This window comes from Pelophylax lessonae (assembly GCF_965119305.1).
Source record: "Pelophylax lessonae genome assembly, chromosome: 3".
Taxonomy (NCBI): domain Eukaryota; kingdom Metazoa; phylum Chordata; class Amphibia; order Anura; family Ranidae; genus Pelophylax; species Pelophylax lessonae.
In genome coordinates, this window is record NC_138770.1 from 171,584,440 (window position 1) to 171,611,550 (window position 27,111).

The 27,111-nt window shown below is 42.7% G+C and overlaps 1 protein-coding gene across 1 annotated transcript in view; it reads right to left on the minus strand.

The window, feature by feature from the left end:
* DZIP1L (DAZ interacting zinc finger protein 1 like) overlaps positions 1–27,111 on the minus strand; it is a 74,914-nt gene that overhangs the window by 13,331 nt on the left and 34,472 nt on the right. The window contains exons 4-10 of the mRNA XM_082252095.1: positions 25,526–25,650; positions 23,737–23,889; positions 21,975–22,106; positions 19,993–20,055; positions 15,651–15,791; positions 4,649–4,700; positions 3,315–3,377 (exon numbers count right to left, since the gene is read on the minus strand). Coding sequence (XP_082108221.1) covers positions 3,315–3,377; positions 4,649–4,700; positions 15,651–15,791; positions 19,993–20,055; positions 21,975–22,106; positions 23,737–23,889; positions 25,526–25,650 — 729 coding nt within the window. The remainder of the gene's footprint in view (positions 1–3,314; positions 3,378–4,648; positions 4,701–15,650; positions 15,792–19,992; positions 20,056–21,974; positions 22,107–23,736; positions 23,890–25,525; positions 25,651–27,111) is intronic.

Here is a 27,111-nt window from a genome sequence, read left to right on the forward strand (position 1 = left end):
CATTCATTCACTGCCCAGTGGAGCTGAGGCTTCAGAGAAAAGGAACTGATGAATCTCCATCCTCAGTTCCTTTCTCTGTCTCAAATGTGTGACATTAGGATCTGATCCCTGATATTTCACAAAAGGCTCATTAAAAGGGCAGTTAAAAATGTAAAAATAAAAAAATAAAATACTAAAAAAGTGTAAAATAAATTAAAGTTCAAAAAAAGTTTTTTTAAAAAAAATTAAGGACTCCATGGGGTAGGACAGTAAACCATAAAACATGTTTTACCTTAATGCAGGGAATGCATAAAAGTAGAACTTTAGGCATTTTTTTTTTTTTTTCATTTTGGATAGAGCAAGGGAGGGTTATAACTCCTGTCCTGTTTTTTTTTTTTTTGCCATCTGTGTCCCATTGTGCAAACTGCCCAATTCCTGTCCCATAGCCAAACAGGAACTGCAAATTAAGGAAATACCTTGTGGCGCTCGGGTCATTAGAACTAGTGTCCCCATTGGAAGACTTCCCCTATATTTCTTTTCTGGGTACGACCCAAAATTTTGGGATTTTCTTTTACTTTCACTTTTAATAATAAAATAATGGTAAGCAGGACACATAGAGAGGGTGAATCTCCTTAATGGGGGCACAAACAGCTATAAAAACTGACAGGGGTTATAAACCCTCTGCACTCTATCCAAAACTTAATTTTTTTTTTTTACCTTTAGTTATACTTTAAGGGATAACAATAAGCCATGGTATTCCCAGTAGTAAAAATGTGGGTGTCCCCACGCTTAGGATTAAATTGATAGAACAAAAAATTACTAAAACACTACAAATAAAGTGAGTGTGTGCCTTAAAGCTTGAATCAATACTGCTCTACCCCGTGAACCGTTGAATAAATTACCGTATTTTCCGGCGTATAAGACGACTGGACGTATAAGACGACCCCCCTATTACATGATGATCTACCGGTAATACTTATACTTAGGTTACCTTGGAGATATTATACTCGGCGTATAAGACGACCTCCCATTTTGGGGGATTTTTTTGAGGTTCAAAAGTAGTCTTATACGCCAGAAAATACAGTAATAAATGCATGATACAATTAATAGATAAATAAATCACAAAAAAATATTAATATCCCCAATGTGTTAATGTATACAAAGTGCCAAGGGCTGCTGCTGATGACAAAGGTGATGGCCTCTGAAAATGTGTATAGTATGGGTATCAGCGCTACTCTATTATATACAAAGAATAAAGCGACAAGTGCAAATATAAAATAGTTAAAATCTTACCGATGACAAAAAAAAAAAGCACAATCCTGTGATATAATGTGGAATAAATATAAACAACTTATCACATGTAATAAATATATAAATAAAGTGCCACAAAAAACTCCTTGTGATTTGAATTGATAGCAGTACAAGTAGATGAAAAACAAACAATATGTGAAAAAAAACAAAAAGGAGCCTATATCCCCTCACAAAGAAAATCCACTAGCAGCGCTAAGACTTAGTCCCTTAAGTCCTGATATATATAAAAAGGAAAGTCTTTATAAGTGACATGCAAGCTGGTAAACAGTGGACAGGTCAACCTTCTGTGCTCGAAATATACACGTGCACCTTCACCACACCTCAGTGGCACCCCTAGGTAGTACTCACTCACCGACAGGTATCTGTAATCTGCGCCTTTGTGAAAAGACCGTGGGATCCAATCCTACCACGTTCCAGTAAAAAGGAGTCCTGCAGCTCACTATCATAAGGGGATGGTCCACTGGTCTCTGATCCTCCCTGTTCCTGCACATAGACTCTCCAACCAGAAAACTCCAGGTTCATTTAGAAGCCATGCAATTATAAGGGGGACTCATAGTGTAGTATGTAAACTCCATTTATTAATACATGCATCCCAATCCCTTTACATTGCACTCACATATAATCTCAAAGTATTGAGCGTAGTATAGAACACAGCACCCTTATGATCTAGGCTGTCCAACACCGCTTATCCTCCGCCGCTCGGTACCTAGACGGCATAGTTCCTGGTGTGACGTCAGACGTTTTGGGTTGCTGGGGTGACCGCGTGTTCATGCTCTAACGCGTTTCGTCATCAAAAGACTTCAATGGAGTCATATGGATAAGAACCCTGTATTTGATCCGATTTACACATAGGCATTTGGCACCACCAGGAAGACAACTATACTATCCTTATTTATGCTTGTATAGCATTAGATGCCCGTTTATTCATTTGTTCCGGTGAGTGGGGACACATGAGGAGAGCACAGAGTGACTCATGATTGCTTGGATTCCAGCACTGTCACTTTTCAATTAATTAATCTACTTGTACTGCTATCAATTCAAATCACAAGGACTTTTTTTGTGGCACTTTATTTATATATTTATTACATGTGATAAGTTGTTTATATTTATTCCACATTATATCACAGGATTGTGCTATCTTTTTTTGTTATCAGTAAGATAATTATCTATTTTATATTTGCACTAGTCACTTTGTATATAATAGAGCAGCGCAGATACCCATACTATACATATTCCCAGTAGTGACCTATAGCTGTAAAAGTTTGACCATAAGGAAGGCTGAGTGCTGAAGAATGAATGTTTTTGAACTATGGTGTTAGAGAAAACTCTTGAAAGTCCCTTGGATGGCAAAAGATCAAACCAGTCAATCCTGAAGGAAATCAACCCTGAATATTAATTGGAAGGACAGATACTTTGACCACCTAAGAGAGGACCCATTGGAACGCGTCAGCCGTCATCCAAATAGGACAATAGACAATCGTATGGACTACTCCTGATACTCAAGTTCTTGAGTTCGATATGATCGATTTTCACCTGTGTTTGTGAGAAGCCATTTTTATGTTTTTACAATAAAGCCAATATTGAGGATAATGCGCTAGGTGGGTACGCCCTTTTTTTGTGTTTTTTATTCTCATTGGAAAAGATCCTGATGCTGGGAAACATAGAAGGAAAAAGGAGAAAAAGAGAACAGAAAACAAGATGGATGGATAGCATCATCGAAACAATGACCATGAAGTTAAGCAAGCTCCGGGAGGCAGTGGAGGACAGAAAAGCCTGGCGAGCTCTGGTCCATGAGGTAACGAAGGGTCAGACACAACTAAATGACTAAACGTCATCATCATACTTTAAGGGGAAAAGAAGTTTGCCTTTAGAGCCACTTTTACAATTAGGCTGTACTATGTATGGTCGACTTTATGTCAAATGCTATTTATCCTTAAGTAAATTATTACATGCTTGCGCACACACCATAGTGTATAAACAGTGCCAAAATGTACTGAATGTAAGGAAAATGACATGTCACCTACCATCTCCACTAGAATCATCCTTTGCACTTCCAACAGGCAAAACCACATGAGATACTTGTGGCACTGTATTAAAAGACAGCAACAAATTACTGTAAAAATGGGTCAATTTATTTGGCAATAAGATATTTTGTAAAAGTGGTTGATTTCCAAGAGTGGTCTAACTGTAAATATCTCATCATAATTCTGCTATATGTGCTCAATCCATAATCATTATCCCACATACACAACTTAGATACATCATTCTGCCCTCAAATGTTTATTGAACATAATGTCCGATTTTTAGATTACTGCATATAATTACAGGCGGTCCCCGGGTTACAAACATCTGACTTACAAACGGCTCCTACTTACAAACGGAGGGAGACAACAGGAAGTGAGAAGAAATCTACCGTAGGAATGGAAATTCCCTCCTGTAAGAGGTATTATGGGAAAAAGGTGTCTTCACGGAAGCTTTATCACCAAGCCTTGTTTCTACAACAACCCAACATTTTCAAAACCAAATTGTCAAAGGGACAGAAAGTGGGGTGAAATCTTCTGAACAGGGGTACAGACAGCAAAACAAATGGTACAGGGGTGTTAACCCTTTCCTATGCTATCCAAAAAACTTTCAAAATCATTTTTTTTGGTTGTGCTACACTTAAAAAATGTACCTATTCCAGCTTACAAACAAATTCAACTTAAGAACAAACCTACAGACCCTGTCTTGTTTATAACCGGGGGACCGCTTGTAGTTCTAATTCTATTATATATCCATTATGTAGAAATGTATCATCTAAGCTTGTAAAGAATTCATCATATAGCCTTGCATAGAAGTCCTTCATTGAAGGTCTTTATTTCTTCAATAACTTCTTTACAAAATTGTTACATACAGAAAATGTGATTATACATATTGATAAGGACATTATGGATATGTGTAATTTAAAAACACAGGATATCGAAATACTGTTTATGTATGTTTGAGTTACTGTGTATTATCTACTATGTTAACAGGCCCTGTGTAGCAGATCTTGCAATAAAATATTACTACACTGTTCATGGCAAGCAATTTAAGCTTATTATAAAAAGGAAAGTTGTGAAATATGGAGGCTACAACTGCTGAATTGTTTTCAATAGTGCAGTCTCCGGGGCTGTTATCCATGGTTTCACTACCTAATCAGTCACTGACCTGGAACAACTATGCAACCAGTGGTATCAGAAAAGCTTGACCTTTCTTCAAGTTTTTTTTTTTCCACATCAATGACTCGGTAAGTAGTCATGGACCAGGATAACGCAAGCAACCTAAGGATGTTGCCCCTTGTATTATAAGTACAGTTCTGTATAAATGTAGCTCTTACCTTCCTTGATCTCAATCTCTTTGATTTCTTTTCTTGCAGCCAGTTCCTTAAGCTAGAGAAATTGGGTAAAGGAAGGTTATTTTTATTTTTTTTTTGTCTTTTTTTTTTCAATCAAAAAGGTTTTTATTTTGTCAAACACAATACAATGCATAAGATCAAACAATCATGTGTATAGAACCTCAAACCAGTAGAGCAGGGGTAATGAATTAAAATTCATGAAGGTCCAGTAGGTAAAACTTTCTTCAAACCGAGGTCCGAATCATATGTTTGGCTCTCAATGGCACCGTCCTCTGCACAATGCGCAAACACGGCGCGTCTTTACGAGTGCCACATCACATGGTGCCGCAGTACCATGCAGCTTGGTACGGCGCAATTAAAAAGAAAAAAAAAAAAAAGGTCAGGGACTTCTTTTTCTGCGTTTCTGCTTACAAGGCAGCCCACTGAAATAAATGGGCCGCCTACACGCGTTATGCAATAATGTGAACCTAGTCTACGATCCTTCACATCACAATCCTTTTTATTACATCAGTGTTCTCAGTCCCCCTGTACATCATCCCCCCTTCACATTACAGTCCTCAGCCCTTCACATTTTTGTCAGCGGCCCCCCTTTATATCACCCCCTACTTTAAATTGCAATTCCAAGCCGCTTTCATATCACCCACCCTTCACATTCCTGTTCTCGCCCCCTTTATAGTACCCCTCCTTCACATTGCAGTCCCCAGCCCCCCCTTCACATTCCTGTCCTCATACTCTCTATAGCACCCCCCTTCACATAACTGTCCTCCCCCCTTCATAGCCCCCCCCTTCACATAACTGTCCTCCCCCCTTCATAGCACCCCCTTCATATAACTGTCCTCATCCCCTTAATAGCACCCCCTTCATATAACTGTCCTCCCCCATTTTATTGTGCCCCTCCTTCACACTGCAGTCCCCAGCCCCCCATTAACATTCCTGTCCTCACCCTCTTTATAGCACCCTCAGACATTCCTGTGCTCATCTCCTTTTTTTTCAAACCCCCCTTCACACTGCAGTCTCCAGCCCCCCTTCACATTCTAATCCTCACCCCCTTTGTAGAACCCCATCCCCCTTCATACCGTATCACTCCTTTACTTTTCTTTCTCTTTGATATCCCCCCTCTTTCCCCCTTTACATTAGCAGTGCCTCTTCCCTGTCCTACCTTAAACAGGGCAGCGTGGCTGACATCGGAGGCACAGCAGCTGACATCGGAAGTGCTCAAAGGGATGCACGGAGGGCGGGACCTGCCCCAGGTAACTGATTGGTAGCTAGAATACAGGGCAGTTCTAGCAACCAATCAGTTAACTCAACCAGCCCCCGTCCTCCGTGAATCACTGCGCTGCTCCTCCGATGTCTGTAAAGACAGAGCTGCAGCTGCAGCAGCGGCGGCAGAGGGAAAAAACAGATCCTAAATGGCGCGACCGCTACGGGGCCGGACGGAACATTGATTGGGTCCAGACTTGGGCCGCCATTTAGTGATGCCTGCAGTAGAGGTCTGCAGTGGCAATCAGGTAACAGTCAAATAAGTCAAAACATACCTATAAAACAAATCCTGCAGGATATTAAAACCCAGCCCTATACCAAGGTGAAAGGTATGATGGTATGATGGGACAACCGGGTGTGACTTTCATGCTATCATGCAACCGTCCCTGCCACATAATACTCAAACAGTTGAAAACTTGGAGGAAAATGGGAGAAGACCTGCCACTATCCACCCCCCCCCCCCCCCCCTTAAGGGGATTCGGGGATTGCTATATACCTGGCAAGGCCGAGGTCTCCGAGCACCATAAAGGTTGCGAAACATCCGGAGACCCCCTCCTGGGTCCAGTCGAGGGGGATTCCCAGACTGATATGCAGGGATCCCACCATTCCTTAGAAATAGTCGACCTGGCCCTCAGGGTCCATCTTCCAGAATTAAGGAAAGGTTATTTTTTCCATAAACACTGTTTAATTAGGGGTTAGCCCAGTCATGCTGCATCACTTTAGGTAAAAAGCGAACTCCTGTTTACTCATTCCATCTGCACATGATTAGGTAATTGCAGTGAACAGAAAGCTGCATTTTATGTGATTGGAAAACAAAAGTGAATATTCACACAATTTGAGTGAAGATTTTCAACTCCCTAAATTTCCTTTCATACACAATGATATCGATGTTTCCTATGGGACAAAGCAGATCCTCCCACTCCAGGCAACTAAAAGGGATACAAGGCCAGTCCCACTGCACAAGACTGACCTTTATTACAGGAAACTCCTGAACAGAGCTAGTGTACAAAGGTTGTGCTATCTTGGATTATGTTACAAATGTAAAAAAAATACACCAGGAAAATCAAGATTAAAATAAAAAACATTGCTCTTTCATAGTATTTATTTTGCTTGAATTTCAGCAAAGAGACCCTGTCACCTAAAAATTATCAAAAATAGGAAAAACAAAACAGGGTGCACAGGCCTAGTGCATTATCCCACAAAATAGTTTCATAAATAATGAATCAAAAAACTACTCACAAACAAATGAGTTAAAAAGCGCTTGTCTAGCCACTCATCCATGGCCAAACCTCTAAGGAAGAAGGAAACCCCTTCAAAACATGTCAGCTCTCAGGGACTCCGGTGAAGTCTCCTCTTATGCATTGGTGACTGTCCAGTCTGGGAGTACCAAGCCACAGATGAGTGGCTAGACAAGAGATTTTAACAGATTTTGCAGTTTTTTTAACCACTTCAGCCCTGGAAGATTTTACCCCCTTCCTGACCAGGACCTATTTTGTGATTCGGCACTGCGTTACTTTAACGGACAATTGCGCGGTCGTGCGACGCTGTACCCAAACGAAATTTACGTCCTTTTTTTCCCACAAATAGAGCTTTCTTTTGGTGATATTTGATCATCTGTGCAATTTTTATTTTTTGTGCTATAAACAAAAAAGAGCGACAATTTTGAAAAAAAAAAAAAAAAACAATATTTTTCACATTCTACTATATGACATTCCCCCCAAAAAAAATGTAAAAATCAAAATTTTTTAACATTTTAGGCCAATTTGTTTTCTGCTACATATTTTTGGTAAAAAAAAATTGCAATAAGCGTATTTTGATTGGTTTGCGCAAAAGTTATCACGTCTACTAACTACGGCAGAAATTTTTGTCATTTTTATTGTTTTTGTTTTTTTTTACTAGTAATGGTGGCGATCTGCGTTTTTTTGCGGGACTGCGACATTGCGTCGGACAGATCGGACCCCTAACTGACATTTATGACACTTTTGGGGGTACCAGTGACATTACTACAGTAATCAGTGCTAAAAATATGCACTGTTACTGTAATAATGCCATTGGCAGGGAAGGGAGGTTAACCCTGTGGGTGATCAAGGGGTTAAATGTGAGCCTGGGGGAGTGATTCTAACTGTAGGGGGCGTGGCTTCTGAGCAGGATAATGGGCTCTGTGGTCATCCCAGGGAGAAGGACGGTCGGCTGTGTTTACAACGCCTGACCCACGCATCGGCTTCCCCGCTGATGAGCGGGGGCGGGAGCGTGCCGCAGCGCGCTCGCCCCCTAGACTCCCGAGAGCGAGCGCTGTACATGTACCGCAATTTGCCTGGGAGCGTACTGCGGCAGGCGGTCAGAAAGGAGTTAATTAATGATTTTTTTTTTTAAATATGGGGATAATGTACTAGGCCTGTGTGCCCTAGTTTTTTCAACTCTCAATGATTTTTAGGTGACAGGTTCTCTTTAATGAGACATGCAGGGTCATTGCAAAACATTCCTTCCCGGCTATGCTAGCCAGGGAAAGTGACAGGCGACCCATAAGTGACATCATACAAGTCGCTTTCTGAGTCACTTTCTCAGTCACAACCCGCCATGTTGGTCCCGGGCCTGCAGATGGGAGAGCGGACCCCGGAATACATGGTGGGGGGCGCGGGGGGTTGACGGTACCAGGGGTTGTGAAATAAATCTGGCGGCAGCACAGCCGCCCAAATGCTTCCACCTGCCAGGCAGGACTCTGCCTGTCAGTTTTAAACACAATCCTGGTGGCTGCAGCCACCAAATTGTGTGTAAAACGCCCCGCTGTCAGGCTGTCAGGTACGACGTACAGACCTGGAAGTGAAAGGATTAAAGACTAGGTTCATCTTTCTGAACAAGTTACATTGGTGTTTAGGGTGTAACATGTAACATGTTCAGCATGCACCCCCTCCCCCCATCCCTGTGACAGTGGACTGGGATCCCCTCCCTGCAACAGCTGTCAGAGTTTGAAATCAGCTCTGCCCAAACGGCCGCATCATTCATTCACAGTTTCCTGCAGTGTTGCCATCTTGCCAAATTGAAATTTACTGACACGACACCCAAAATATACTGGCATAGCCAAGTTTTTACTGGCATTTTACAAAAGTTACAAAATTTCAGTATTTAGGCTGCAAACAAGTACAATATGCAAATAGCAATGTGATTTAAGGTAGATTAAAAAAAAAACTATTGCTGATATTTTCTATATAATAGGGTGGATTATTTAGCTCATTAGTTTTTGTCACCTATGTCCAACTGGAAAGATTTCCACACTTATTTTGGTTCCATAGCAACCACAGAAAGTGAGGGAAAATCCCAAGTAGCCTCTGGGATCACCAGAATTTATGTGCCCAATTCTAAAGACTTCCTGTCTCCATCACACCATCACCTCCTGTCTCCATCATACCATCCCTCCATCACCTCCTGTCTCCATTATACCATCCCTCCATCACCTCCTGTCTCCATCACACCATCCCTCGATCACCTCCTGTCTCCATCCCTCCATCACCTCCTATCTCCATCACCCCATTACCTCCTGCCTCCATCCCTCCATCACCTCCTGTCTCCATCCCCTCCTGTCTCCATCATCTCCTGCCTCCATCATCTCCTATCTCCATCCCTCCATCTCCTTCTGTCCCCATTTCTCCATCACCTCCTGCCTCCATCACCTCCTGTCTCCATCCCTCCATCACCTCCTGCCTCCATCACCTCCTGTCTCTATCACCTCCTGTCTCCATCTGTCCATCACCTCCTGTCTCCTTCGCTCAATAACCTCCTGCCTCCATCCCTTCATCACCTCCTGCCTCCACTCTCCATCCCCTCCTGCCTCCATCCCTTCATCACTTCCTGCCTCCATCCCTCCATCACCTCCTGCTTCCATTCTCTCCTGTCTCCGTCCCTCCTTCACCACCTGCATCCATCCCTCAATCCACTGCTGCATCCATTAATTCATCCATTCCATCCAAAACACCATCACTTCCTCTATTTATTACCTCATCCCTTATTACTTTCTCCCTCCACACCTTCATCATGCCATTCTTCTATCCACAAAGGTGATTGCAAGCATGACTGCATGTACATGTGGGAAGTATCATCTGATATCTTAAGGTAAGGAAGTCTGAGAATGCAGGCTTGACTTACTTGTGTGCCTGCCCTGGGTTGGTCCATTCGTGCTGTGGATGCCTGGGGAGCTGTGGATGCTGCTCAGCTGGTGCATGACTCTGTCCTTGTGGAATCTGGATGGTCCGTACACTCCATCAGACCACCATGAGGGCTCCTCCATTTCGGCTGCTCAGCTCCTGGTGTTTTTAAAGGCTGATGGGATGCGCCACAACATGACTTTCCTCGCCAGTAACACGCCGCACAGCCTCTGACAGTTCTGCCCCCCGAGCCAGGGTGGCCCCGCACCCCGGCACCAGCCACAACTATAACTATAGAGGTCACAGGGGTCACAATTGCAACCAGGCCCATGCTCCAGGGGGCCCCTGCGGCCCACCTTTACAACTGGATAGGAAAGGTGGCAAGGGCATGTTGAGAAATCGATCCCCTCCTGCAGCCGCTGAAAGCCTGTTTCTCCTCTATTCCCTCCCCCAGGCATTCAGCAGCTGCAGTCCCCCTGTGTGCTCTCTCCTGCCACACTGTCTGTGGGCTCTCCTGACCCACTCTCTGTGTAGGATCGCAGGTCTCTATGATCATTTCACAAGCCCTGCCCCCTTACAGTTAGAATCACTCCCCTAGGCTCAAATTTAACCCTTTGATCACCCACAGTGTTAACCCCTTCCCTGCCAGTGCCATTATTACAGTAAGTGGATAATATTTGCAGTGCTAAATATTGTGATATGATAATGAAACATGATCACAAAAAATCACATAAACCAAGTGATAATTAATCAATAATTGAGATATAATAATTGGTAGTGGAATCACTGAAGTCCCATATCGATATGAAAATCATATAATAAAGTCCCAATGAGTGAAAAAATCCTGATATCAGGAAAAGGTGCAACTTAAAGGTGAAATAAATCCCGTAACGAGATGAATAAGTGAAAAGGGCGCTCACCAGATGCTGTACGATAGACAGGCCTTTTGAGATAATCCAAATTTCCTCCTTCAGAGTTGTAGGTCCAGGCTCATAGGAGAGGGAAGGAAATGAACTGAATGTCCCTCATTCACCTTGGACATGGACCTATATAGTAATACAGGTCATAACTGCATTTCTAATTATGAACCATCTGTACAATCCTCATTCCTCAAGATACAGCTTCTAGGCAGGTTCTATTGCAAAGTCCTACGTGTCCTCTTTAAATGAACAGCCACTATTGAATGCGAAGCATCCCTTGTTCTCAGAAACATGGAGCATCTAGCCCTCTTCCACCGCCGGTGCTCCCACAGCATCTGATGAGCGCCCATTTCACTTATTCATCTGGTGACGGGATTTATTTCACCTTTCAGTAGCACCTTTTCCTGTGTCACTAATTATCACTTGGTTTATGTGATTTTTTTCTGTGATCATGTTTCATTGTCATGTCACAATATTTAGCGCTGCACATATTATCCACTTGTTTTTTCTTTAACCACTTTACCACCGGAGGATTTTGCTGTCTTACGTCCAGGCCACTTTTTGCGATTCGGCACTGTGCGACTTTAACTGACAATTGCGCGGTCTTGCGACGCCGTACCCAAACTAAATTTACGTCCTTTTTTTTTCCCACAAACAGAGCTTTCTTTTGGTGGTATTTGATCACCTGTACAATTTTTACTTTTTGCGCTATAAACAAAAAAAGAGCATACATTTTGAAAAACAATATTTTTCACATTTTTTATATGAAATTCCCCCCCAAAAAAAAGTAAAAATCAAAATTTTTTTAAATTTTTGGCCAATTTGTTTTCTGCTACCTATGTTTGGTAAAAAAAAATCACAATAAGCGTATTTTGATTGGTTTGCGCAAAAGTTATTGCGTTTACTAACTAAGGGAAAGATTTCTGTCATTTTTGGTGTTTTTTTTAAACGAGTAATGGCGGCGATCTGCGATTTTTTTTTTTTTGCGGGACTGCGACATTGCGGCGGACAGATCGGACCCTTGACTGACATTTTTGACACTTTTGGGGGTACCAGTGACATTACTACAGTAATCAGTGCTATAAATATGCACTGTTACTGTAAAAATGACACTGGCAGGGAAGGGGTTAATTTTATTGGAGAGGGAGGGGTTAATGTATGCCTGGTGCTTACTGACGTGTGTAGGGGGAGGTGACTGAGTGACACAAGGACAGATCGCATGTTCAGCTATGCTGAACCCTGCAATCTGTCACTGTTTGTCACTTAGGAGATCTGCCCGCTTTGTTTACACAAGCGGGCGGATCTCCAAACTCGATTCCCCGCCGCTCCTCACCGCCGCTCCTCCCCTGGCCCGACTCCCGCTGTGACTGAATACAGGGGGAGGAGTCCAGCGACGTAGGTCTACGTCGCTGGACGGGAACGAGCCACTGTGCCACAAGCACAGTGAGCGGGGGTAAAGTGGTTAATCTGTATATCAGTTATTTAGTGCTGGCAGCTTACTCTTTAGTGATAGCGCATAATAGATTTTTTACCTAGTTCATTATTACAGTAACCGTGCAAATTTTTAGCACTGATTACTGTAGTAATGTCACTGGTCCCCCCAAAAGTGTCAAAAATGTCAGTTAGGGGTCTGATCTGTCCGTCGCAATGTCGCAGTCCCGCTAAAAATTGCCATTAACAGTAAAAAAAAAAAAAAAAAATGACATAAATCTTTCCCGTAGTTTGTAGACACGATAACTTTTGCGCAAACCAATCAAAATACACTTATTGCAATTTTTTTACCAAAAATATGTAGCAGAAAACAAATTGGCCTAAAATGTTAAAACATTTTTTTTTTTGGGAATGTTATATAGCAGAAAGTGAAAAATATTGTTTTTTTTTTTTTCAGAATTGTCACTCTTTTTTTGTTTATAGCACAAAAAATAAAAATCGCAGAGGTGATCAAATACCACCAAAAGAAAGCTCTATTTATGGGAAAAAAAGGACATCAATTTTATTTAGGTTCAGCATCGTATGTCCGTTTAAAGTAAGCAGTGCCGAATCACAAAATATGGCCTGGTCATTAAGGGGGCAAATCCTTCCGGTTCAGAAGTGGTTAATGAATCCTTACCAATCACTGACTCTGTTGATTCATAACTGAAGCATAGTAAACTGTGTTTACTATACTCCAGTTTGTGAATGAACAGGAAGCTCTATACAGAGATATTACTGTTCATTATTTTGTGCAGCTGAGGTTTCAGAGATGTGGACTGTGTCCTCAATCTCCTTTACCTGTCTCAAAGGTGAAACATCAGAGGTCTGTTTAGACCCCTGACATCTCACCAAAGCTCCCAATAGGGACCCTAAAAGCCTGTAAAAAAGAAAATAAAATTGTAAAAAAAAAAAATGAAAACAATAACAAAACTAAAAAACTACTGACACCAGTAGTGGAACTATCAGGGTCGCAAAGGTCTCACTTGTGACCAGGCCCTAGCGTTCCATCACCGGCTCAGAGGTTAGGGCCCCGGCTGCGGATCAGGTGGGCCCTTCATGGTTTCTTGCACTGGGCCCTGAAGGTTCTAGTCCTGCTTCTAAACTGAAGATTAACCATTAAAATTATAGACTGTTGATTTTTTTTTTCAATCGGCAAATGTACAAAATCTGCAGGGGATCAAATACTTTTTTCCCTCACTGTACTAGGGCCAATTCAGAGTTGCTAATTACCTTACCAGGGGGCGTGGCCAGGAACGGCATGTGAGAGGACGCATCTCACTGAGCTCCCGCTCTAATCCGTACATCGATCCTTTCCCCGGTCTCCTACGCCGCTTACCGGGTATCGACGGCATCCTTGTACCGTCGGGTACACGCCTGTGATCCCTCCGGCTGGCCTTCGGGCGATGCACCGCCGCAAATTGCGGGAGAACTCCGGGATGTCTGGGCCCCAAGATGGCCTCACGCACGGCCTGCCGCAGCGGACGAGAGGCTCCGAGAAGCCCACCACCTCCAGTAAGTCCACCAAGCCCCCGAAAAATCCACCCAAAGAGCCGCAGCGCGATATGCGCTACTATGCACAGAAATCCCCTGGCTCGGTGGGGAAAGGGAGACCTCCAGACGCCAGTACCAGTGCGGGTGCTTCTGGCCCCGTCAGCCCGGGTGTGGTTGGCCCTGGAGTGGAGGACTGTGCTGTTGAGGGTGAGGAGGTGATGGAGCAGGGTGACGGGGAAGTGGAGGAGCAGCCCACCCTTGCAGATATCCTGCGGGCAGTTAACAGATGCAACACCAATGTAGACCACCTCAAAAAGCAATTTGGGGGCCTGACAGAAGCGGTGTCCCTTCTTCGGCAGGACCTCCAGAAGGTCAGGGAGCGCACCACGGCTGTGGAGGGGAGAGTGAGTGACTTGGAGGACCAGCTACCCCCCCTGACCAGGGAGTCCCGCCATACTGCTGGCATGACCAGGGCCCTAGAACAGCGGGCTGAGGATGTTGAGAACCGCCTTCGGCGGAACAATGTTCACATTGTGGGTCTGCCTGAGGAAGTGGAGGGGAGAGACCCCACGGACTTTGTGGACTCTTGGCTCAAAGAAACTTTTGGTGGGGATGCCTTCTCCCCTCTTTATGCCGTTGAGAGGGCCCACAGGGTTCCCCCTCGTCCCCTGCAACCGGGCCGCCCGCCAAGGACCATGCTTGCCCGCTTGCTTAATTATAGAGACAAAGAGACTATCCTGAGACTGGCGAGAGAGCGGCGGGATATACAGTATAATGGGGTGCGGGTCTCGTTTTACCCGGATTTCTCCGCTGAAGTGCAGAGGAGCAGGGCGAAATTCTTCGCGGTCAAACAGCGTCTGCAGAAACTACATGCCTCCTATGCCATGCTGTATCCTACGAAAGCTCCGTATTATTGCTGGGGGTCAACATCATTTCTTTGAGGATCCGTCGGAAGCTTCCTCGTGGATTGACCTTACCAGTCGGTCCAGAGTGTAGAGAGAAACCGCAGTAGCCTGAGAAACCCACGCATGTGCAGGGAGAACATTAAAACTCTATGCAGATAAAGTCCTGGTGGGAATTTAACCCGAGGACCTGAGTGTTGCAAGGCAGAAGTGCTAACCACCAAGGAACTTTGCTACCCAGTACATATGCATTTTCCCCTGTTCATCTCTTTGCAAGGAAGGGGAGGGAGGGGATTAGTAGTTTACAGAAGACAACTTGGAAAAAAGATAACGTTGTTTGTTATTTCTGCTCAGTCCACAGAAAGATTCAGGTACATTGACGATTATTAGATATTTTCAGCTACTTGCAGAACATTTTCTTAGCATGAAAATCGTTTTAATCTAGTTTTATTAATTTATTGTAATATGATGAGGTAAGCCTGTCTAATATAATGATGTCATATATTTTAGGCCCTATTCACACTTGTGCGACTTGTCCTGCGACTTTGAACTTCACAGTCGCATGACAAGTCATACCCCATGATTTCCTATGAGTAACGTTTTATATCTGTGAGACTTCAAAGTTTCTGCACTACTCTGGTCCGGCTTTAATGTGACTTTAGGTCCATAGATCTCAAGATTACACAGGCATTCCTTCAAGTCGCACGACTTTGTGAAAGGGGCTTTAGTGCATACATAAAGATTTTAGAAAGGCAGCTAGCCAAGCTACCGCAAGTAGTGCTAAGAAGTCAGCACTAACCTTCTTCTCCTGTGACTTGATGAGCTTCTTCTGGTTTTGTATTGTAGAGTTTAGTGTCTGCATAGTTGACTCGAACTGTTCATCTCTGGCCCGCTGATCATTAGACAAGGATGCTCTCAGTCTGCTGTTTTCATTTAGAAGCTGCAGATCACAGGACAATAATATTGCTATATGTACAGAAATATCTTGACTATAAATATTGAATAATGTACATTGAGGGAAAAAGGTATTTGATCCCCTGTTGATTTTGTGTGTTTGCCCACTGACAAAGAAATGATCAGTCTAACATTTTAATTGTAGGTTTATTTTAATAGTGAGAGACCGAATAACAACAAAAAAGTTCAGAAAAATATTTTTTTAAAAAGTTATAAATTGATTTGCATTTTAATGAGTGAAATAAGTATTTGACGCCTTCGCAAAACATGATTTAGTACTAGGTGATAAAACCCTTGTTGGCAATCACAGAGATTTGACGTTTTTTGTAGTTGGCCATCAGGTTTGGACATATCTCAGAAGGGATTTTCTCCCACTCCTCTTTGCAGATCCTCTCCAAGTCAATAAAGGAGTGTAAAGTCAGAAGGTTTTTCTTTATCTTAATGCATTCTATGCATTAGATAAAGAACATGTGCTTTCTTGAGCAAGGGGACCTTGCGGGCACTGCAGGATATCAGTCCTTCACGGTGTAGTGTGTTACCAATTGTTTTCTTGGTGACTCTGGTCCCAGCTGCCTTGAGATCATTGACAAGATTCTCCTTTGTAGTTCTGGGCTGATTCCTCATCCGTTCTCATAATCATTGAAACTCCACGAGGTGAATCTTGCATGAAGCCCCAGACCGAGGGAGATTGACAGTTATTTTGTGTTTCTTCCATTTGCGAACGATCACACCAACTACTGTCTCACCAACCTGCTTGGCGTTGGTCTTGTAACACATTCAAGCCTTGTGTAGGTCTACAGTCTTGTCCCTGACATTCTTGGACAACTCTTTGGTCTTGGCTATGGTGGAGAGATTGGAATCTGATTGATTGATTGCTTCTGTGGACAGGTGTCCTTTATACAGGTAACAAGCTGAGATTAGGAGCACTCTCTTTAAGAAAGTGCTTCTAATCTCAGCTCATTACCTATATAGAAGACACGTGGGAGCCAGATATCTTGCTGACTTATAGGGGATCAAATACTTATTTCACTCATTAAATTAAATAGATTTAAAACTTTTTTGAAATGCGTTTTTCTGGATATTTTTGTTCTGATTCTGTCTCTCGCTGTTAAAATAAACCTACCATTAAAATTATAGAACGATCATTTCTTTGTCTGTGGGCTAATGTACAAAATCAGCAGGGGATCAAATACTTTTTTCCCCTCACTGTATGCATTACTGAAGCGTAACCTTTCATTTAAATTGTATTATTTTGGGTTTTTCAAATAATACTGTGCGAATACAGTTGCATGTGGGCTATGTGCTTGTTTGTAACATATTTCAAACAAAAATATGAAACACTGTATAAGCAATACTAGAATTTCAAACGAAAATTTGTGAAAAAAGTCTCAAAACATTCAAAGGTCGTTTGGTCCTTTTGCAAATCAATTTTGGAATAAATGGACTTTATCCAACAAAAACCACATACAATCCCGTATTTGGGGATACAGTTGACGGCCCATTTTGACTCATTATTCAAACCTAATTACCCTCCCTCCCTCCATAGGTTGGAAGCGGACCTTCAGCAGTGGTCTCTTCATAATCTGTCCTGGTTGGGCAGACTCCACACAGTTAAAATGACGCTTCTCTATTTTTTTAAGGTCCCTGCCTATCCTAGTAACCAGTTTGGTGCTTAACTGATTTAAGGCAAAGGTAATAAAATATATTTGGGGCAATAGGGGACACCGTTTTTCGAAGAAAATTCTACTCTAACCTAAGACTCAAGGTGGATTGGGGTTGCCTGACTTGTTTAGATACTATCAAGCGGCTCATCTCACACAATTATCAGTAGTTAATTCACGATATGTTAAACCAGATTTGATCGCGCTCGCCCCCTAGCTGCAGGGCGCGACCGACGTATACCTACGTCGGTTCGCACAGGAGGGCCGCCCTGCCACACTATAATTGCAGGATCGTCTCTTCACAGAGCATGCTTTAAGCAAGCTTTTTTCAACCAGGGTGCTTAGGCACCCTGGGGTGCCTTCACGTTCCTTCAGGGATGCCTTGGGAAAAGTCTTAAAAACTGCCCAAAAATTGTATACAAACCAGAGGGTGAATCAAGCCTGCCTTTTACTTACAAGAAGCCACACAGATTATCATTGTGCCCCATTACAACCTTCTATTCACTGGCCTCCTATCAACCAATGAAATTGGTTGATAAGGAGGACGTCAGGCGCCTGCACACCATCCTGGTTTGCTCCACCCTTGCCCCTTTCTATAAGCACTGGGGTCACATTAGCTGAGCGAGGAAGAGAAACATTGGAATACTAGTCAGTACCTGTGTGCAAAGGTGTGTTTTGCTTTAGTATAATAAACCTTTCATGTTGGGTGTTCTACATGTGTGGATGTTGCTGCAGATAAGGAAGACGTCAGGCGCCTGCACACCATCCTGGTTTGCTCCACCCTTGCCCCTTTCTATAAGCACTGGGGTCACATTAGCTGAGCGAGGAAGAGAAACATTGGAATACTAGTCAGTACCTGTGTGCAAAGGTGTGTTTTGCTTTAGTATAATAAACCTTTCATGTTGGGTGTTCTACATGTGTGGATGTTGCTGCATTATGTAAACTCAAAATGAGGTTGAAAGATTGTAAGAGGTGCATGAAAGTCAGCCAGCCCCCAGTCTGATGTACTCACCCTCCAGTCTGTAACCAGTGCGTTTTTGGTGGATGCAGTTTTGATTTGACCTTAGTGTTTTCCGTATACAGGGATGGAGACCAATAGCATGACCTGCTTGTCTCACATAAAGTCCCAAAAGGAAATTAGGGATTTCAAAGGCAGTGTGCTTTACAGGTCATGCCCCATACATAAAATCCCTTCCTATCTATATGCTGCATCCACCAAGGGGATGGAGGTGTAATGCTTTTCAGCTGGTCCTTTCCAGTTTGCACCATGGTTATAAACCTAATGATTTGAGTCTTTGAGACAACAGCCAGTTTGTGGATGGGGATGGGTTGGGGGAGGTTGGGCTGTCTCCCTCTCACCTGTTCCCCCATCCACCCATTAGCGGCCATGTGCCTCCAGTGTGAGGACACTAAATTGAGAGTGTAGGACTGCAGATATAACAGGGTGCCGTGAAGTGGCTCTGCAGCTTTCACATGCGTTTGCAAATGTGTGTCAACTAAACCCCTGTTCTTTGTACCAAGAGACAGGTTTTATTTGGTTGGTGACAGACTGGAGGGTGAGTACATCAGACTGGGGGCTGGCTGACTTTCATGCACCTCTTACAATCCTTCAACCTCATTTTGTGTTTTGTTATAGGGATGGAGACGCCGGGCAACACCAGCTTGGGTCTCATATAAAGTCCCACCTAGTCCAATATGTTTATGCATTATGTAAACTATTACTGTATTTTCATTTTTTAGCATTTTAGAATGGGATGCCTCTACATTATGCAGAATTTTAAAGGGTGCCTTGACTGAAAAAAGGTTGAGAAACATTGCTTTAAACAAATTGTAAATGTAATATTTAGTGCATGTTGGACTATTCCCCATTACTGCCAAGGAGACAGTAGAGGGTAGTTGTAGAATGCATTAGGAATAACAGCAGAAATCCTGAACCATCAGATATACCCATGGCTCATCATTGCTAGATCCACCATTATGCATCAAAGATATAACCAGGGCACGCTGTGGAAGCAGGCTCTGTAATGAATATGAGTAGTCATAAATCCAAAAGATAAGGCTAAGCCTGCATATCAGTTACAAAGTAGTATTACAAAAATCAGTTATTTTTTTTTCATTTGCTTTAAATCAATATTAAATGAAAACTCAAATGGAATCCTATGTGTTTGGGGCAGGGCAGAATCTGTTTTACACCTGCAAACTGACTTCATGTTCCAATTAACAAATATGAAATATGAATGATTTGCTTCAGGGTATCAGTGTATCGCCATACTGCAATATACTTAGACCAATGTGTCATTATACTGAAACTCCAAATGATGAGTAGTTATGATCACAGGGCTGACCTGGCCATTTATGAACTCATGATCTCTTTTTATCACCCCATCTAAGCTAACAACTCATAGGTCAGGCACCCTTAGTAAAAAAAAAAAAACATGATAAATAAGCAGGTTTTTATTACTGAATATACTAAAGGAAAACAGTCATGTGATAATTAGTACTAATAATATGATTACCATTATTTACCTCTAATTTTTCCGCTTTGTGTTCTTTCTTTATTTCTTTTAGCTTATTTTTCCATTCCATGCTCTAAAAACATAAAATGATGATATTTGAGAAGCAGTTCCCATCGTTTATGAATATATCAAGCAAGGCACTATAGCCCACTATGAAATGGAGAAGTTATAGGTGTCTATATGTCTGTCTTCCCATTTCATTATAAGCTGTTTACCTGTAATTCCATTTTGTTTGTACTATTATAGCATGTTTCTCCTTAGGCAGCCATCTTGGGGGTAATCAGTGTGTGATCAAGGTGCAGCATGGTGTGGCGGACAGTAATTACACAGCGTCCGAGTTAGGCAATAGAGTTATATTGAAGAAAGGGTTCAACACTACTTATTCAGGTCCAGCGGGTAGGCACACCAGTCTGGAGCCACTTACAAACTGTGACAAAGGTCTGAAGACTTGAGGATGCCGACAACAGTGTCTGCAACAAGGAGTGGAAAGCGGCCTCGCTAGTCCACACCCGATGTGCAGACTTCCTGAAGAGAGGTGGACATAGTCCTGCCCTACTCCTCAGGAATATTTCCCTACCCCTAAGAACTGTCCCTGCCAGACAGGAAACCTGTCCCTACAATAGCCACTTGCAAAAAGTGCACCAAATAAAGCAGTCGGAGTCTTAAAACAACTCTGCCTGACCCAAGATGGTTGCTGAAGTCAATTGGAGTCTCAGTGTCCAATCAGACAGTGCTGCCTTCCTTCTTCAGGAAGTCATAGAGGAATCAAATTCCTTACAACTTCCTTCCCCTTCTGCATTGCCGCTTCGGTTGAGCGCCACCTGCAGCGGGAAGTACAGGCCGCACCTGCTTACAAATTGCAATATTTAACGTACCAGCATGTCTTTAAAGTGTGGGAGGAAACACACACATATTTAGAGAGAAGTTGCATGGGGCGTCAGCATCCAATTGGACAGCTGCCTCCTTGTGACCACAGGAAGTTTTAGAGGAACCAAGTTCCTTACAACTCCTGTCCCCTTCTGCATTGCTGCTTCGGGTGAGTGCCAAATGCAGTGGAAAGTACAGACTGTATCTGCCTACAAATTGTACTTATTGGCCTACCAGCATATCCTTAAAGTGTGGGAAGAAACCCACACACAGACAGGGAGAACATGCAAACTCAATGCAGTGTCCTGGCAGACATGCTAATAACTAAGCCACTGTGCTGCTCCATCGGAGAATTAAAGCCCAGCTGTTCAGACTGCCTTTACAGATCTCTGTAAATGTTATAAAGTCTCCATGTGATACAAATTTACACCTAGAAGTAACATTGTGGGTGAATTTTGAAATTGCATCATCATTTGCTAGTGACAGAGGCTACCTATGACATTTTAGTCAAAATCATCAAAGTGTTATTAAAACTGTCTTGCAAAAATGTATATTTATTTTCATACCTCATTCATATTTTAAGTAGCTAAATTGTTGAAAAAACTGGATAATCTGTCTTCAAAAACTCTATTGCATTGTTTTCTCCCGCCATGGTGGCTCCATTGCCTTGCTCCCTGGAGCACCTTCATGTGTATGCTCCTGGCTGGCACTGTGCACTGACACACAGGCACCACCAAAAAAAAAACAGTAGAAGCTAAATGCTAACAGGTGCCATGTGCAAAGGGCCAAGGAATCATGGGACATGTAGTCCTGATGCAGTAGGCCACTTGATTGTTGCATGATATAAGCAGAGCACGCTCCCAAGCAGAGAGTGTGAGGAGGTGAAGTGGGCTATAGGAATGACAAAGTGAGGCTTTGGGGTAAAACAGTAAAGGAACGGGCAATAATTCATAGTAATGTGCTGCTAAAGGGACATTTTTTTTTCCAGCTAGCATTTAATACTGCTGCAAATCTCTGTGCTAAATAAATTATACAAGCAGATTCCTTGACTTGTTCTCCTGGGACACCGTGTTTCTGCATTAAACTGATGGATTAGCATGATTCACCCTTTCCTCAGGTATTTACCAGTCTCTCTCTCTCCTCCCTTATGTTTGATATCTCCTTCTGCAGTTTCAGATGCTCCTGTCGGTCTTCTTCATCCAAGAGCTCACCAAGATTGGTGGGTGCGGATTTTTTAGACTCCATCTCTTGAATTATCTAATGAATAATGAAATGTACAAAAATGTTGCATTAACTGTATGACAACTATCCATCATATTCCTGCTTCATGAATGAATTGCATGACTGTTTTCTACCAGAGCTCAAATCTGCTATAAGGACTCAAACTATTGTGTTGTTTAGAATCAGAGCAATGTATAGCAAACATTAAAGTGGTTTTAAACCTCAGATATGAAATATGAACAAAGCATAGAGAAAGAGGTGTTAGGGGGTTCAGGAGTCAGGGTGATGCTGATGCTGAGAATCCTTTTGTACACTACCACTACCTTTACCTATATACTAGTTTAGGTCAATATTGCTGGTTAATTAACAGACGAGATCTGTAGAAAAGTGGCCAGAGAACCTAGTAGGGGAAAAATATAGACATCGGCATAAAACACTAATCCCCTTTAAACTGGACACATCCATTGGTGATCATCCAAAGTCTATAGATAGCGTTACTCTCCATGATGATGTGACAGCTTTATAGACATGTTTCAAGGAAATAGAGCATAGTCATCCCTATGCTCAAAGAAATGTGCATGCACTCAGATAAGTAAGGCCAAAGCGGCCAAAAAGCATTAGCATTGGTTTAGGGGATATACTTGTGTAGCCAATAAAGATTTTCAACATTTGAGTCCACTGAGTTGCCAGCTTATATCTATCAACATTAAAAATATTGAGGGACTGCACATCCCAGCCATGAGCACTGTTTTCAGCCTTGGATAGCATCACTAGCAGTAGAGCTTGGGTATTGTATTCAGTTATTGCATGCACTCAGGACAGTCCACAGAACTGTGCACAGAGTCAGGGCATTGTGCACATTTACATGTGCCTGTGTGCATGCACATATGCGTGCACATTAGCGTGTTCGTAAGCATGCACATTTGAATGGCTTTGGTTTGGTGCTTAATGGCCTATTTAAGTCCCAGAAAGATTTAGGATCATTGCTGAGTGGTTGTCAGCTCCTCCTGCCTGTGACCCAATCCTGTGTTTATGTCTGTGTTCTGACACGGCCTGTTCCTGAAACTCTGTTGATGATTCTGGCTTGTGACCTGACTTTGCCTCCTGCCTGCTGTTCCAGTACATTCTCTGTTTGCCTGATACTGACCTTGGCATGGCTCTGATATATGGTTTCTGATTCTCTACCTCTGCTATCTGGTTGGTGCCAACTTCTGCCCACCTGACCACACATCTAAGATCCTGCATCTGCCAATCGCCAGCTTTCCCGCTGCACTGCCTTCAGCTCTGCATCTACTACAAGGCCTCCTGGCCCAGATCTCCTACAGGCACCAGTGCCACTCTGTGTCCTGTTATATCCTTTCGTCAACCCCATGGGGAACAGGACAAGAGGTGTAAGGGAAGCCTTCTTGTCAACTCAGCCTCCACCAGGTACATGGCAAAATGCTTCCCACTTGAACTGAGAAGCAGTAGATTGAAATGTTTAAGCCTTTAAATATTCATATAATGCTTTTGGTGTCCTTCTATAAAAGTTCCAGGAATCTAACAGAGCATCATAGGTTTTAACTAAATTGGCTCACACGGTTTCAGATCTGGGAGTACTACTGTACATACAAAAAGCTGTTGGCAGAAACCATTCTCTATAGCAGCAAACCCACTTTCTACATACAGCTTTATTTTTCAGGGTAATATCTTCGATCTGAGAGAAGAGCTGTTGTCGGAGTTTATCCATATCATTCTGCAGCTTGCTTCGCTCTTCGTCCTTCCATCTCGCAAATTCTTTCTTGATGTTTTCCTCTCTCTGGCGAATTTCCTCCAGCTCCTGAAAGTAGAACATTTAGGGTCTAATTTATTTTTTGAGTTTAGTTACACTTTAGCCAATACTAAATAGAAAGCTGAAGAAAAGCATAAAGATATGGTGAAAAACAGCCCATAACTGTTTGCCAAAGGTTGTATAAAGTCCTAACCTATCTCTGACACCAGCCATGGTGAAACAAGGTGAATTTTATAGCAGTGGTTTCCAAACTCCAAACCGGATGCGGCCCTTTGCTTGCCTTTATCCAGCCCTTGGGGTACTATTCCTCCCACTAATATGAGGCACTAATTTTCCCACTGCCACCAATGAGGCTATTCCTTCTCCTGAAATCAAGAACGGGGCACCATTTCTCCCATTGACACCATTGATGGGGCACTATTACTTCTACTGAAACCAATGATGGGGCACCATTTCTCCCACTGACACTTACAATGTGGCTCTATTGCCTCCACTGACACCAATGATGGGGCATTATTCCTCCCACTGACACCAACAATGGGGCACTATTCCTCCCACAGACAACAACAATAGGGAGCTATTGCTCACTAACACCAACTATGGGGTGCCATTCTTCCCATTGACACCAATAATAGGGCATCATTTCTCCTGCTAATAAAATTTATGGGGCACAATTCCTCCTCCTACTGACCAAAGGTGCTATGTTTTTCTCCCTCTGACCACTAAGCCTGAGGCATTGTTTAATGGCCACAGTCCAGCCACCCTGAAGTCTTAGGGACAATAATCTGGCACTTTGTTTACAAAATGTGAAGACCCATGTTTTATAGGAACTGCTGTCAAACATACAAATAGAACATCATAGGTGTCTATGGCAAGGCCTCTTCTAACACCTAGACCAGCCTTTCTCAACTAGGGATCCTCCAAAAGTTGTAAAGGGTTCATTGAGAGGAGAGCAATTTCAGTCTCTTACATAAGTAGCCACTGATGCCAATGATCTTTTTTAGTGATCTTTTAGTCTTTCCTTTGACTACCAAGGGAAGGAGCATCCGTCCCACTAACCAATACACTAATGTATTGTATACTAAGTGTATTTTAAGGGTTACTCTAGGCTAAAAAGTTTGAGAAAGGCTGACCTAGACTATTTCTGCAAAGGTCATTTTAGATCCAGATTAGACTTTACCAGGGTTGCACTGATACCAATACTTTTGCTGTGCAATTTAAGCCCATACAAAATGAATGGCCTCAAATCGCACTGCAAAGAAGCACATGCGATTAGAACAGAAATGGGGTACGAATCCTGTTCCGAATTGCATGTGGTTTCGCGCACTGCTTCTGTGTGAACCTAGGCTGAAGTCACTATGACAAGCCTGAGTTCACACAGGAGTGGTGCAGGAAACCGCATGCAATTGGGACAGGATTCACATTGCATTCCTGTTCAAATCACATGTGATTCTTTGCAGTGCGATTTGAGGCCATTCATTTTGCATTGGCTCAAATTGCATCGCAAAGGTATCGGTTTTAGGTATTGGAGAGTTTGCACGAGTACAGGTATGCTTAGTATTGGCACAGATACTGGTATCGGTATAAATGCAACTCTAGATTTCACAGGAGCTCACACTCAGTCTACTGGAAGGCATTATCCAAAATTATCCCTAATATAAATGTTCTTTAAATCTTGCATCACCTGCATCCTTCGCTGATTTTCCATCTCCCTTTCTGTCTCCAGCTGAGACTGAGTCTTCTGTAATTTGTACTTAAGATCTTCAATGCCATCTTCCATCTGTTCCACTTGCTTCTTTTTCTGCCTCTCTGCAAGAAACAAAAGCAGGAAAGGTTCAAAACTGTCTCATGAGGTGTGCACAAACACTAAAATCCTCAATATAGGCTATTAGTAAGGTACAATAATGACACTACTTTCACAGATAGCATACTTAACAGTAAAAAATATGTAGGCCAGCTCATAATATACTGGTTAGATCAAGAATACAGTATAATAGATGAATCCAGAATTGAAATCCAACACAGAAAATTGTCATTGGCAATTGTTTTATTTTAATCTTGACAATTGTTTTATGTCAATCAAAAGTTACTTAACCACTTAAGCCCCGGAGGATTTGGCTGCTAAAGGACCAGGGGTTTTTTTGCGATTTTTTACTGCGTGACTTTAACGGACAATTGCGCGGTCGTGCGACGCTGTACCTAAACGAATTTGACGTCCTTTTTTTCCCACAAACAGAGCTTTCTTTTGGTGGTATTTGATCACCTGTGCGATTTTTTGATCACGCGCTATAAACAAAAAAAGAGCGTAAATTTTGCAAAAATAACAATATTTTTCACATTTTTTTATATGAAATTCCCCAAAAAAAAAAGTAAAAATCAAAATTTTTTAACATTTTTCGGCCAATTTGTTTTATGCTACCTATGTTTGGTAAAAAAAATCGCAAAAAGCGTATTTTGATTGGTTTGCGCAAAAGTTATCGCGTTTACTAACAAAGAGAAAGATTTTTGTCATTTTTGGTGTTTTTTTTTTAACGCGTAATGGCGGCGATCTGCGATTTTTTTTTCGGTACTGCGACATTGCGGCGGACAGATCGGACCCTTGACTGACATTTTTGACACTTTTGGGGTTACCAGTGACATTACTGCAGTAATCAGTGCTATACATATGCACTGTTACTGCAAAAATGACACTGGCAGGGAAGGGGTTAACTTTATTGGGAAGGGAGGGGTTAAGTGTGTCCTAGGGGCGTGCTTTCTACTGTGTAGGGACATTGCTATTGGTGTAAAAGCAAAGATCAACCGTTCTACATAGTAGAACGGTCAGATCTTTACTTTTACACAGGGAGAACTGACAGGCAGCTTGTTTACACAAGCTGCTCTGTCTTTCTCCCTTCACAGGAGCGATCGTAGTGTGGCCGGCGGACATCGAGTCCGCCGGTCACACGCACTGACTTGCCTGTGAACGAGCCGCGGCGGGCGCGCGCCTCGGCGGGCGCGCGCCCGCTCGCTATAGGCTCGCAAGTCAGTGACAGGCGAGTGACGTACCGATACGTCACTCTGCCTGGCCGGGGCTGACCGCCGCAGTATATAGTCGTGCGGCGGTCGGCAACCGGTTAACCTCCCTGGCAGTTTGATTATGTCAGTATTTTTGAATGTCAAAGCAAGACATTGTTTTGCATGGAAATCTGTTGTTTTATATTGTAGGCCTGTAATTCTTAGGAATAAAACCGTAAAAGTGAATAAAAATTATTATTAAAAGATTAATTAAAT